The 14,039-nt window shown below is 44.7% G+C and overlaps 2 protein-coding genes across 4 annotated transcripts in view; one reads left to right on the plus strand and one right to left on the minus strand.

Annotated features, from left to right (window-relative positions):
- Window positions 1-3,356, plus strand: part of TNMD (tenomodulin) — a 34,112-nt gene extending 30,756 nt beyond the window's left edge. The window contains exon 12 of the mRNA XM_084813274.1: window positions 3,105-3,356. Coding sequence (XP_084669400.1) covers window positions 3,105-3,314 — 210 coding nt within the window. The 3' untranslated portion in view covers window positions 3,315-3,356. The remainder of the gene's footprint in view (window positions 1-3,104) is intronic.
- The window catches only part of TSPAN6 (tetraspanin 6), a 103,055-nt gene that overhangs the window by 71,882 nt on the left and 17,134 nt on the right, over window positions 1-14,039 (minus strand). The window contains exons 8-9 of one of the 3 annotated variants that reach the window (XR_014784819.1): window positions 9,275-9,478; window positions 1,938-3,045 (exon numbers count right to left, since the gene is read on the minus strand). The exons of 1 other annotated variant lie outside the window; for it this stretch is intronic. The gene's annotated coding sequence lies outside the window, so the exon portion shown is untranslated. Of the gene's footprint in view, window positions 1-1,937; window positions 3,046-9,116; window positions 9,479-14,039 lie in introns of those variants that run through there. One more of the 3 variants, XM_084813822.1, reaches the window with a different exon arrangement.

Consider the following 14,039-nt stretch of genomic DNA (forward strand, 5'->3'; position numbering starts at 1 on the left):
GAGTTTGTACTAAGGAGAAAAATTGGAAGGGGACAGGATGGAAAAGGAGAGCAGAGCTATGGTGAGGGAGGGGGCATGGGCATGAGGGAGGGGGCATGGCATGCGGGAGGGGGCATGGCATGAGGGGTGGGTCTCTGCCCCCCCACCCAGTTATATTACAGTCCCTTCCCTAAATTATCTATTTTCATTCAAAGAACAGTTAAGTCGCTAGCCATTGTATCTGTGGAAATATAAGGAAAAGCGCAGAGGCAGTATCCAACCCAACAGATCACTAAGAAGCAGTACAATTAAGGCTGCAGTCCTGAACCCACTTACCTGAGAGTAAATCCCACTGAGCTCAGTGGGGCTTACAGCTGAGTGTTCCCTTTGGTGCCCACAGACCTAATTTGGCCTGCAGAGGTTCCCACTCTGGCCCCTATACATATATAGGATTGTGCAACTTTAAGTATATTAGGGCGCAATCCTATGCATGTTTAGACAGAGGAAAAGGCCTACAACTCCCAGTATGCCCCAGCCAGCATGGCTTGTAGAAAAAGTTGTAGGCCTTTTCTCTGTCTAAGCAAGCATAGGATTGCACCCTAATATACTTGTATTTACTTTCTGGCTGTCCTGCAATAATTCTGTCTCTTTAAACCAGGGATGGGAAGGATGGGGCCCTCCAGAGGTTGTTGGACCACAACTCCCATCATTTCTCACCATTGGCTATGCTGGCTAGGGCTGATGGGAATTGCAGTCCAACAACCTCTGGAGGGCCACACGCTCCCTGTTCCTGCCTTAAAGCCTCTCATCACAATGTTTCTGGTTATGGGTGGGAAGGAAGAGAACCTTCCATTCAAGCTGATGGCAAGAGAGGACGCAGGATGCAGCCACTGCAGAGAAGACACAGCAAGGAAAGACAGGATCAGAGCCCGGAAAGAGAGAGGGAACAAACCGAGAACTCGCCTTCCAGACAGGCTATATAAAGGGATGAGGACTTTGCATGGAGGCAGTGTTGTAGAACAGTCAGCCTCCGCTGTGCATGTGTAGATTTACTTAATTTTTATATCCTGACACAGGCTCCGGCCAAATATGTTTTGCATGTTCTCGCACATAACACTCCCAGGAAAATCCAAATTAGCATCCTCCAAAGTTAGCTGCCGGTGCTGCTGCAACGGACATGGGCTTTTCCTTGCGTGGTGAACTCGACTAGCATAGAACCTGGTGGCAATCTAGTCAACCCAATTTCACCTCTCCAGTGATTTATATAGGACAGGGGTGCAGAGCCTTGGGCCCCGGGTACAAATCTGTCCGGCCCGCTGGGGCTTCCCAAGATGGCCACTCCCTTTTCTCATGGCCCCACCCCCTTTTCCCCCAGCCACTGATCGTCTGAGGGTTTCCTGGCTTTTCTGCAGTTGTCTTCCCCATCCCACAAGCTTGAAAGGCCCCTGTTAAAGTTTCGTTACCAGCTGTAAGAACTTTAAGCTAAAATAGGCTGGTATTTTGGCTCTGCCCCTTTTGCCTTCAGCCCCGCCCACCATCAGAATCCCAGGAGCTTCTCTGAAATGGAATTTGGCCATTCAGGCTGAAAGAGGTTCAAAAGGATATAGAATCACAGAATAGTAGGTTGGAAGGGGCCTACAAGGCCATGGAGTCCAACCCCCTGCTCAATGCAGGAATCCAAGTCAGAGCATCCCTGACAGGTGGCTGTCCAGCCTCATCTTGAAGGCCTCCAGTGTGGGAGAGCCCACCACCTCCCCAGGTAATTGGTTCCATTGTCATATTGCTCTAACAGTCAGGAAGTTTTTCCTGATGTTCAGCCGGAATCTGGCTTCCTGTCACTTGAGCCCATTATTCCGTGTCCTGCACTCTGGGATGATCGAGAAGAGATCCTGGCCTTCTTCTCTGTGACAACCTTTCAAGTACTTGAAGAGTGCTATCATATCTCCCCTCAGTCTTCTCTTCTCAAGGCTAAACATGCCCAGTTCTTTCAGTCTCTCTTCATAGGGCTTTGTTTCCAGTCCCCTGATCATCTTTGTTTCCCTCCTCTGAACCCTCTCCAGTTTGTCTGCATCCTTCTTAAAGTGTGGAGCCCAGAACTGGACACAGTACTCCAGATGAGGCCTAGCCAGTGCTGAGTAGAGGGGAACTAGTACTTCCCGGGATTTGGAAGCTATGCTTCTATTAATGCAGCCCAAAACAGCATTTGCCTTTTTTGCAGCCACATCACATTGTTGGCTCATATTCAGCTTGTGATCAACAACAATTCCAAGATCATTCTCGCTTGTAGTGTGGTTGAGCCACACATCCCCCATCTTGTAACTGTGCATTTGGTTTCTTTTTCCTAGGTGTAGAACTTGGCATTTAAGGTAGCTGCAATTAAGACCGAGAAAACAAATCCCTCCTCTTCCTTCTGACCCATACTAGAGATTTCCCTCCTCTTTATTACGCTTGTACAGTTACGAAGTAGCGTGCACTGGATCAGGGCTAGGAGCAGTAAGAGGAAAGTTTTTCAGGAATAGTATCTTGACTGAACCTTGCCTGCCCTCTCCTTCTGCCCCAAACCACTCGCCAGATTTGCCCCCTCCTGACCCAGCTACTGGCTGTTTTCCCATAACAGAACAGCTTGTTCTCTATGACTGACCTCTGGTCCCCTGCCAGATATAACTGTCTGAGATCCAGTGGTGTAGCAAAGCCAGGGCTCACAGGAACGCAGCGCCAGCATTCTTTTGATCAGCAGGGACGCTCTCATCCACTAGTTCATTTGCAGTTCGTTCTGAGCTTACCTGCAGGGCTCATGAGGTGAATTGTTCCAGCAACATCTTGTTCCCTGTTGCAATGCAAAATAGTTGGCGGTGGCTTGGCCTGGAGAATGGGCAACCAAGACCCATGAGCTTTACGGAAGACCTGCTCTTGGTGGAGATGAAAACTGCTTAAACTGGTTTGTTGATATGGATCCACACAGCGGCCTGCATTTGGGGACTCTCCGGGCGGGGGGGGGGTGTACGGGGACTGTCACAAAGAGCTCCTGCACTTCAGCGTTTACCACTGCCGACGCCCGTCTTCCTCCTGTAAGCAAGAACAAGCATGTCTCCCTCACTGACCCTCTTCATTCCACCCCTCTCTAGGCAGAGAATGGACTCGAGTTTCACCCCCTCTGGGATGAGAGAGGATACTGCTGTGCCCGTTGCCGCCGCGCCCATCGATATTGCCGGCGAGTGTGCGAACCGCTACTGGGATATTACCCCTACCCTTACTGTTACCAAGGAGGGCGGGTGATCTGCCGTGTAATCATGCCATGCAACTGGTGGATAGCACGGATGTTGGGACGGGTGTAAGCATGCCCGGCCCCCAAAAGACAGCCAATATAACGCAGTACATAAAACCACTCAGACTGTCCCCTACGGGCACCCTTGTGCTCCCAATACTCTAGCTGCCATTTCCGCAATCCGATGGGAACATCTGGAAGAGCCACACTTAAACCAATGGATATGGCCCACGAGCCTTGTCATTGCCCATCAAATGGCCACCACCCAAAAGTCCCTGCCCTCCTCTTCCATCCTTAAAGAGCAGCCTGGATAACTAGCTGGCAGGCAGGTTGGGATAAGGGTGGAGGGACCTCCAGAAGGTGATAAGAAATCTATTTATTGAAGCACTTTGGAAAGGTTAGTCTGCCCAATACATTGCAAACACTTCACCACTCTTCACAGAGAAAGGCTGCAGTACAGTGGTGCAGCGCACGGTTCAAATGCGTACGTTCCCAGCTTCAAGCCCTGCCAGATTCGGCTTTTTTCTTAAGGATCAGAAAGCGGGTTATGAGGAAAGCCGCCTTGGCTGTAGCCACCTACAGCAGGGGCGGGCAACTTGAGGCCTTTTGGATGCTTTGGCCTACAACTCCCATCAGCCCTGAGGGATAATAGGAGTGAGGGATAATAGGAGGGAATGGAGACTGGTGGCTCTGATTTCAGTGGGTCTGTACATCCATTCTAGGCTTTAGTCAGAACCAGCCAGAAGGTTCTAAGGTTCTGAATTTATCTGGGGGATCAGGGTCAGCACCCTGGGTAGCTCCTTTAGAGTTCTGGCTGGTTCTGACTAAAACCCAGAATGGATTCACAGCCCCAAGGAAATTGGAGCCACCAGCCTCCACTGGTGGGAGCTGCAGGCCAAAATATCTGGAGGGCCACAGGTTGCCCACCCCTGCTGTACAGAGCTGCTGCTGGTTAGAACAGACAACCCCAGGCTGGATGGGCAAATAATGTGGACCTGATTTAAGGCAGGTTTCTATGTTCAGACGAAACAGCCATTTCATGCATCTCATGCAGGATATGTTAAGGGTTGCATCCAACGTTAGTCCCATGCAGAACAGACCCACTGAAATGAATGGAATGTAGGTTCTTGCCTCTGATGAAGAGTATGAATATATACTCTTCATCATGTGAATATACACATTTTCTTGCGAGCTTCAGTACAAAGGGTTCTTACTCACCTTTGCCTCAAAAGTGTTGGGTTTGGGCATTGGTGTTGCTCTCCTTGTTTTATTAGCTGTGTGGTGGCCAATTGTCCTCTTTCCTCCACCAACACCACACACACACACACACACACACACAACCCATACCAATAACTGTCCTGTGCTTCCTTATAGTAAATGGAACACTCGGTGACTTCTGCTTTTGTCTAATAGTGCAAGACCGTCTTGCCCAAAGGCTGCGTGTGCACACGTGTGCGCATGCAGGCTGTCCAATGCAGCCAGCACAACTCCCCTGCACACAGCCACATTCACATGCAGGGATCCATGTGCTGCCAGCTGACTGCCAAGGCGACTGTGTATTTGGCTAATGTACAGCCGAAGCCACCCTAAGGTGCCACAGCTTTGTGTATTTCCCTCTTTCAGTCCCAAGTCCTAAAGAACCTTTTGGGTCTGGCCACAGGAATTCAAGGAAAATATGTGTCAATGTGTCTTTTAAAAAAATTTACTCTGAAAAGTCAATGGGGGTTCCCCCAACACCTCGCGAAGTTAGAATCAAACACTGTACCTCTGCTGCTAGAAAAAGCAATTTCCACCCTAGCAGCATTCTACTCGGCAGCCACACGAGGATGATGCTGACCAAGAAATTCCCTGTCCATGGCTAAATTGCGGAAGACGAACCAGCTTCCCAATCTACCACATCACATTCTCTGCATGACCCTCCTGCAAGTTGCTCGTTTGGGGCATTGTGGGGAAGGGATGCCTTGCAGCAAGATAGTTTTGATGCTATGCATCCCTCTAGAAAAGGGTGGGGTGGCAGACAGGCAATCCAGCACTGGAGAGGGATGTGTGGGCTCATCTTCCTTTTCCTATCCCAGCCTTCCCCGAACCTGGCACCCTCCAGATGTTTTAGACTGCAACTCCGATCATCTACAGCCAGTTTAGCCAGTGGGAATTGTAGCACAACACATCTGGAGGGTGCTATCGTGGGTGAGGGTGCTATCGTGGGTGAGGGTGCAATGTCCTATAGGACAGAGGTGCAGAACCTCAGCCCTGGGGACGAAATCTGGCCCTCCAGGGTTCCCCAGAGGGCTCCCCCCTTCCCCAATCATTTGCTGGTTTCCTGGCTTTTGTGCTGTGTTTTACCCCCGTTCTAAAAGGGTGAAATGCCTCCCCTAAGGCTTAGTTACTGACAGTAAGAGATTTAAGCTAAAATATGCTGGTATTTTTGGCCCTCCCTTTTTTCTTTTGGCCCTGCCCACCACTGGGATAGGCATCATCCCCCCGCCCCCCAGGAGAGCTTCTCTGAAACTGAAGTTGGCTCTCAGGCTGAAAGAGGTTCAACACCCCTGCTATAGGACGCTTTGTCAATTTCACTATTGTTTTCAAAGTGGAGGGAGAGAGTGAAATTGAGACCTTTCTTTTTTATCTTTACTGCCTCAACTAGCCCAGCTAAATTTTAGCCGTTCTGACTGCAACCCTTTGGAGGTGGCCCTTGAGTTGGACTCGCTGATACTAATGAGGGGTTCTCCAGACCTTGCTCGGAAACTTTACTACCCAAAGTTTAGGTGGATTTCCTGCAGAGATAAAGGACAGAAAGAACACTGCTGATTTCCCTGCACTAACTCACTGCAGTCTCAATACAAAGTCTGGATATCACCTTATCAACTTCACTTCAGGTTGGTGAAGAAGCACTTCCAAATTGCTTACTTTTATTTTATTTTTAAAAAACAAAAAGGTCACAAGATGTAGAGTGACAGAGCGGGAGTGGCATTCCTAGCCATCATTCACCGCACAGGGCACTGAAAGGTGTGCTCAGGACAGCTGCACAACTACACTCCATATAACACATTACATGCTAGCTGGGGGGAAAGAATCGTTTCCCCTACTGCAACACACTTGTATTCTGAGCGCTTAGAAAAATGCAGTATCCCCATAACAGAAGCACAACCTCAAGGACTCCCTCACAAGGAGCGTTTGACAATCAAACATCCGTTCTTAGAAAATATATCATCTGGAAAGACCCAAAGAGAGTCCCTGTAGCACTCCGTAAAGTCTAACTAGTTTATTCCACAGCAAAATAGTCTTTAAGGTGCTACTGGACTCTTGGGTCTTTCCAGACAGTAGGTTCTTGGAGCTATACAGCTGCTCAGGTTTAGCAAAGTTGCATCACTCACTCTTAATTAGCTTCACTGCTCCCAAGTTAAGCCTTATTTTGATATTCTACTTTATGCTAACTTTCATCTACTGCTAAGCCTTGAAGCTTGTCAGTCTGAAGCATCTTATGTTTTTACTTGCTTTTATTCAACATTTAAGAATATGATCTAAGCGAAGGCAAATATAAAAATATCTACCCTGGCTTTGTCTCTTTCATTATTTATTTAAAGTCTTTACATGCCTTTTAGGGCATGGGCCTCACAAGGCTGTGTACAGCAAAAGATCCAGTTGGGATATCTTTGAACAGTCAAACAATATAGGAATGCAGTATCAGAAGGAAGCATCCAGTCTCAGAATGTGTAGCATAAAAAAGTTGATAAAGAAAGGAGGGCTGGAACAAATGAGTCTTCAAGGCATGTACTGAAGGGTCCTTTTGTAGTTTCATCGGGAGGAAGCTGCACAATGGTGGGGCCAGCACTGAGGAGGCCCTATCCCAATCCTTATGGGAGGACGTCTTCCAAGATCAGTGGAAGGAACCCTTCCATTTTGGATTCAAAGAAATCCGCATGCATGCGTTTCCCCATCACCACCCATCCCTTTCTGTCCGCCTGATGAACGAAACAGAGCCCCCCAAAACACAGTGTATAGGCAGCATTCAAACACCAGAGAAGCCAAGCACTTCCTGAGCAGAAACGCTTTTCAAGAAGTCACCAGAAGCCAAACAGTGAACTGAAGAGTAAAAAGTAGGTAACTGTTTATTTTGTTTTCAAGACAAGGAGGATTTTCTATTTAATACCAAAAAAATGTGTTTAGAGCATCATGTAATACTGATTATCAAAGTCTGGCCCGACCCAGCACAGCAATGACTGCTAAGGCTAAATGCCCCCCAAGGAGCCTCATAACACATACATACACACACACACACACACACACACACACACACGAGATTCCTGCAGCCCAACTGAGGAGGCTTTATCAAACTACGACATTTTTTAAGTAGTATAAAAACCACAGACAGGAAAGGAGGGATGAAGGGGAAAACCCAACGCTCTGCCAAGTGCAGGAGCCTGGGCTGAGAAGACTGTGCTTATTTCAACAGGCACAAAAGGAACAATCCCTTGTTTTCCCCCTCCCAGTTTCACAGTGGGCTGGGGGTGGGCACTGCCGCAGCAAATGAAGGGGAGCTGCTACCTTCCCAAGGCAGATCATGTGCCGATAATGCCAGGAGGTTGCTTTCCAAAGAAAGAAGGTGGTTTTGAGAACCCTACAAGATTTTTTAAAAATCGCAGTAAGCAGAATATGTTATTAGGTAGGCCAACATGGGATATTCAGCAGAGAGTGGTTAATGAGGCAGCTTGGAAAAGAAGCAGGGCAAAACCGTCTCTGGTAACACACAAACAGCTCCACGGTAAAGTTACATCCTCCTTTTCCAAGATATACTCCTCGCTTTGACTCCCAGAGAACATAGCATGATGGGGTTTAAACACATATTTAGAGCGTAATCCTAGGCACATTTAACTTCAAATGGAGTCCCGCTGAATTCAATGGGAATTACTCTCTGGTAAAGGAGAGTAATACTTAAGACTGCAGCCTTAAGTATATGACACTGAAACAGCTTGTGCACATGAGGCCTTAGTGTTATATCCGTTGCCATCTTCACCATGGCCTATGAAACCCAACAGGCAGGGATACTGGTTTAGTGCTGCAAGTCAACACACACATTTTAATTCATTCATTCATTATTTACTGGATGTAGAGCCCAACATATCAGATTAGGCAAGAGTTACTCTATCCTATCCCTGGCAATCAAAAGCCAGGGGCAGGGCTTTGGAGGGGAGAGAGAAATCTTATACCCTTACCAGAAGGCACACTAGCTCAGACTTTGGCAGGTCCCCAGGGGAAGACAATTCAAACATTGAGAGACAGCCCCCCAGAAGGCCTCTCTATGCTCACCAGCACCAGCCTGATTTGGTGCAGAATGTACTCGAGAGCATTTCTGTCTGGTCACAGAAGTCATGGTAAAACATAGGTAGTATCTGGTGCAAGTTGGGGCCAAGGTATTATATACGTTCATCAGCACCTTGTGCTAAGCTCAGAAGGCAAAAGGGAGCCAGTGCAGACACTGAAGCATTGTTATAATGTGCTCTGATGACAAACCTCCTTCAAAAAGCAGGCCAAAGTATTCTGTGCCAGCAGAAACCTCTGAATTGTCATCAGAGACAACCCTCCCTAAACACACAGCGCGGTTGTCTAGCCTTAAAGTTCAGATAGCATAATTGGTGGGGATGCAAGTTAAGGGCAGGCTTTTTATGTTGTTGAGGCTACTTTGGTTCTGGCATGCTTCTGTAATGGAGAAAGAAACATGTTAAAGGACAGGGCATCTAACACATGGCAGCTGTTTATTCCGTTCTAGGCTACCATACTTACATCAATAGCTCAAAGAGGCTATTTAAGGTTTTAATAACAGGCAGATTTAAATAAATTGCAGGTAAGTGACCAAGCAACAGCCCCACTAGAACCTCTCCTTTCCTCTTTTTTTTTTTATTTTGTAAAGCTAGTGTGCTCAAGAATTTGCAGAGGAAGCTAAATTCCACAACTCACAGCACAGCTGGGGCCACACAACAAACCGCTATCCCTGCCTGAAGGAGTTATGCTAACTATCCACCCTACGCTCACCGTCCCGTTCAGCATTCCTTCAGAACAGGCACCACGACAACATCCCAAAGTAGAGTGCATCTGCTGTTCAGCTTGGCCCTTTCCGAAGGAAAACAGGTCCAGAAGAGAGCAGTCTAGCCAGACAGGATTCCAGCAGCTTGGATCTGCTAAGGAAGTGGTTCCCCAAAGATTTTTTTAAATACATAAAGGAAGTATCCCAAAATTCTGAAAGCAAAAGAACGGAGAACAGCAAATTAGAGATGGCAGGGTTGAAATTCCAGAGGGTGAACGGCATCCGTCTGCTGCTATGGAAACACAGAACAGTCCTGTTCAAACTGAATCCATCATGCAGTTGTGAACATATGAAGAGCTGTGCTGGATCAGACCAGGAGGCTTTCTAGCCCAGTTTCCAGTTTTCTCCGGTAGCCAGCCAGGAAGCCCAGATGCAGGGCAAGAGGGCACGAGGCACCTCCAGCAGTTGCTCCCCGGCAACTAGCATCATTCATGGCACGCTACTGCCGAAGATTGATTTTTATTTATTTATTACATTTCTATACTGCCCAATAGCTGAAGCTTTTAGGGCAGTTCACAAAACAAAACCTAAAACCCTAAGGTACAGTAACATAGTAAGACCTAATATAAAAACCTTGAGTTTAAAACAGAATAAAACCAGAGTAAATGCCAGCAGCAGGGGAAAGCACGAAAATGCACTAAGGGTGCATGTTTAGACAGAAAAAAAGCCTACAACTCCCAGCATGCCCCAGCCAGCCATTCTTACTGGGGCATGCTGGGAGTTGTAGGCTTTTTGTTCAGTCTAAACATGCACAGGATTGTGCCCTAGAGGATTTAAAAAAAACTGATAAACTAAAAAGGAGCGGGAAAATAAAAAGGTCTTCACCTGGCACTGGAAAGGCTACAATGTAGGTTTCCATATTGCCCATCATGACTAATAGCCAACCTATCTCAGTCCTCTCAATACTGCTAACCGGGGAACATGGGCAGGAGGGTGCTGTTGCGCTCATGTCCTGCTCGAGGGTTTCCCAGTGGTAGTCGATTGGTCACTGTGTGAACAGAATCATGGACTAGATGGACCCTTGGTCTGATCCAGCAGGGCTCTTCTTATGTTCTCATCTTCCACACATTTGTCTTAGCCCCCTTTTAAAGCCATCAAAGCCAGCTGCCATCACATCTAGTGTCAGCAAATTCCATAAAGTTACACATCGAGTAATGGGGGACAAATCCTGAATCACCTGCTCATCAGTTGCACTGGATTACCCCAAGTTTTAGTATAACAAGAGATGGAGGAAAAGGTCTCTTGACACACTTTCCCCAAACCATGCATAATTTTATAAACCTCAGTCATGTTTCCCCTTAGTCAGTTCTTTTTCTAAAGTAAAAAGCCATTCAAAACGTAGAATATCCTTGAAGAAAAGGGGCTCCAACTACTTAGGACATTTAGTGTGCCCTTTGCTGCGCTTTTTCCAGCTTTACAGTACCCTTTATGAGATGGAGTGGCCAGAAATACACTCCAAATATGGCTGCACCACAGATTTGTAGAAGAGCATTATAACTGTGCAACTTTAGCTTCCTAGAAAAGGCAGAATCACAAGTCCAAAATCGTTCTCTGTTGCAATATGAAGCTAACAATTCTCTTAGCAAAATGGAGTCTGGCCATTGGTGTAACCAGTTTCTTTAAACTGCTTTTTCTGATTTGCGGGAGCACAAGGGGCGATGTAAGGCATTAAAGCCATGCTCCTCCTAAACTGGAAACCTTAGTAAGCCTGTTCATCTGAGCTCCATCCAAGCTTCACCTCCATGAGGGAGAGAAATTTGCTTTATTAAAATAAAGAAATAAATATTTTATTTATTTATTTGCAATATTTGTATACTGCTCCATATCTAAAACAGGTTTCGGAGTGGTGAACACAACAGATAAAACAGTAAAAACACAAAAAGATTAAAACACCATATTAAAATTATGCTTTTTAAAAATCAGAATGCCAATAGAAACAGTGACTGGTCAATTAAGGAATGCCTCCTTGGAAGAACTGGACTTTGGAGAAAATTTTATAAAATCGGTGAAATCGGTATATACTGATTAAAAGGCTCAAATAATTATAAATGGGGATTTGACTAAACCTTGTGTGATACAAAGAGGAACAAGACAAGGTTGCCCATTGTCACCACTACTGTTTATATTGGTTTTAGAATTACTGAATAGAGTTATAAGACAAGATGATCGAATTACAGGAGTAAAGATTAAAAAGGAGAAATATAAGCTGAGGGCTTTTAGGACTTGGTATTTATGTTGGAAGAACCCTTAAAGGGAATTGAAATTTTAATGAAAAAATTAAAAGAATTTGGAGTAGTGGCAGGGTTTAAAGTTAATAAACAGAAAACAAAAATTTTAACAAAGAATATGAATGTTCAAGGGGGAAAAAAGTTGATGGATAAGACTGGCTTCTAAATTGAAAACAAAGTAAAATATTTGGGAGTCCTTTTGACAAATATGAATTGTATGCTTTTTCAAAATAACTATGTTAAAGTGTGGAATGAAATTAAACAAGACCTATTAAAACGGGAAAAATTACAACTATCACTTTTGGGAAGAATTGCAACGATTAAAATGAATGTATTACCTAGAATGTTATTTTTGTTTCAAATTATACCCATTATTACATTGGATTTACCTTTCAAGCAGTGGCAGAGAGACATAACGAAGTTTATATGGCAAGCAAAAAACCCAAGAGTTAAAATAAAAATCTTACAAGATGCAAAGGAAAGAGGTGGCTTGGGATTACAAGATTTTAAAACCTATTTTTCGGCCTGCTGCTTGATGTGGATGAAGGAATGGGTGACGCTGAAAAATAGAAGACTTTTAGAATTAGAAGGATATGAACTGAGACACAGGTGGCATGGTTATTTGTGGTATGATAAAACAAAAGTGAATGTAGATTTTAATAATCACTATATAAGAAGGGCTGTATTAAGAATTTGGAATAAATATATATTAAGGTTCTATCAAAAAATACCTCGTTGGATATCTTCACAAGAAGCAATGTACAGAAGAGAATTTGATAGTATGCATAAATGGATAAGATATAATGATTTACTGGAACTGTCACAAGGGGAATATAAGTTAAAATCAAGGGAAAGCTCATTGGAAGAAGGTCATATATGGTTTTCATATTTGCAAATTAAAGAAAGGTTTAAAATAGATGAGAAAAATGGTGGATTTGAACAAACAGAATCTGAGTTTGAAACAGCATTGTGTATAAATGATGAACATGTTATTGCTAAACTACGGTTAAGGTATGAGACAGAAGATGAACAAGTAAAAGATTGTATGATAAAATGGGCACAAAATGTTGGTCATAATATATCAATGGAAGAGTGGGAAAATATGTGGGGAAAAGATTTAAAATTTACTTTACATATAATTATTAAAGATAATTTTTATAAGATGATGTATAGATGGTATATGTCACCGTTTAAATTGTCTAAAATGTATAAAGGTGTTTCTGGAAGATGTTGGAAATGTGAAGATCAAGACAGAACATTTTATCATTTATGGTGGACTTGTAAAAAAGCTAAAACATTTTGGAAACGAATACAGTCTTTAGCTCAAAGAATATTAAAGACTACTATAGAATTAAAGCCAGAAACTTTTTTACTGGGACTAACAGATAAACACGTAAAAGAGAAGGGGGAACCCTCTTTCTCTACATGACAACAGCTGCAAAGTTATTGTATGCACCGAAGTGGAAGAATGAAACAATACCAACTGTGAGTGAGTGGATCATGAACATGATGGAGTTGGCAGAGATGGCAAAACTTACTATTATAATTAAAGAAGGGTCAGCAACTAAATTTATATTAGATTGGAAACCTTTTATAGAATTTGTACAAGAAATAGAGAAAAACGATATCTACGCATGTGGATTTTGAACTTTGAGATGGTTAATTCTCTTTTTTGTTGTTGTTGTTGTTGTTGTTGTTAAAATTAGGAGAGAAATGAGATAAAGTCTGTGAACTCAATGGATGATATACAACTAAGATAAGAACTAGAGAAAAATAATGAGCATTCATTGTGTAAGGGGAGCCAAAGGTAGATATCTTACAATCTTAAGAGACATTTTAGTGTATGTGTATTGTGTGTTTATGTTGTTGTTGTGTTTTGTTTTCGTTTTTTAAAAATAAAAAATTATATCAAAAAGGAATGCCTCCTGGAACAGTGCTGTTTTCAGGAGGCTCTGGAAACAACACAGTGTTGGAGCCTGCCTGACCTCCAGGGGCAGGGAGTTCCAAAGAAGGGGGGCTGCTGCACTGAAGGCTTTTCTCCTGGTGGACTCCAATCCCAAAAGGTCCATGTGGAACCACCAGGAGTATGCCCTCCGATGACCTCAGTGACCGGGAAGGTTGGTAAGGGAGAAGACGCTCTCTCAGGTGTCCTGGTCCCAAGTTATTTAGGGCTTTGTACACTAGTACTAAAACCTTAAACCTTCCACATGGTAGCGGATAGGCAGCCAGTGCAGTTCCCTCAGCAAAGGAGTTACATGAAGACTTAGGGTGCAATCCTATGGCCGCTAGTCAGCTGCTAGACAGCCATAGGATTGGTCGGTTCCCGGAGAACCGACCTCAGAGCCCACGCTCTGAGGTCGGTTCCCGGAGAACTGACCTCCACCCCCTCCTGCACTGCCTCGTAGGCAGAGCGAATTGGTCCTGCGCTCAGAAGAGCAGCGTGGAGCAGGGAAAACAGGGCGTTCCCGGGGGCGGGGAGGCTGGA

Source organism: Heloderma suspectum, chromosome 9 (assembly GCF_057233095.1).
Source record: "Heloderma suspectum isolate Gila_16-S chromosome 9, 16-S_ref, whole genome shotgun sequence".
Taxonomy (NCBI): Eukaryota; Metazoa; Chordata; class Lepidosauria; order Squamata; family Helodermatidae; genus Heloderma; species Heloderma suspectum.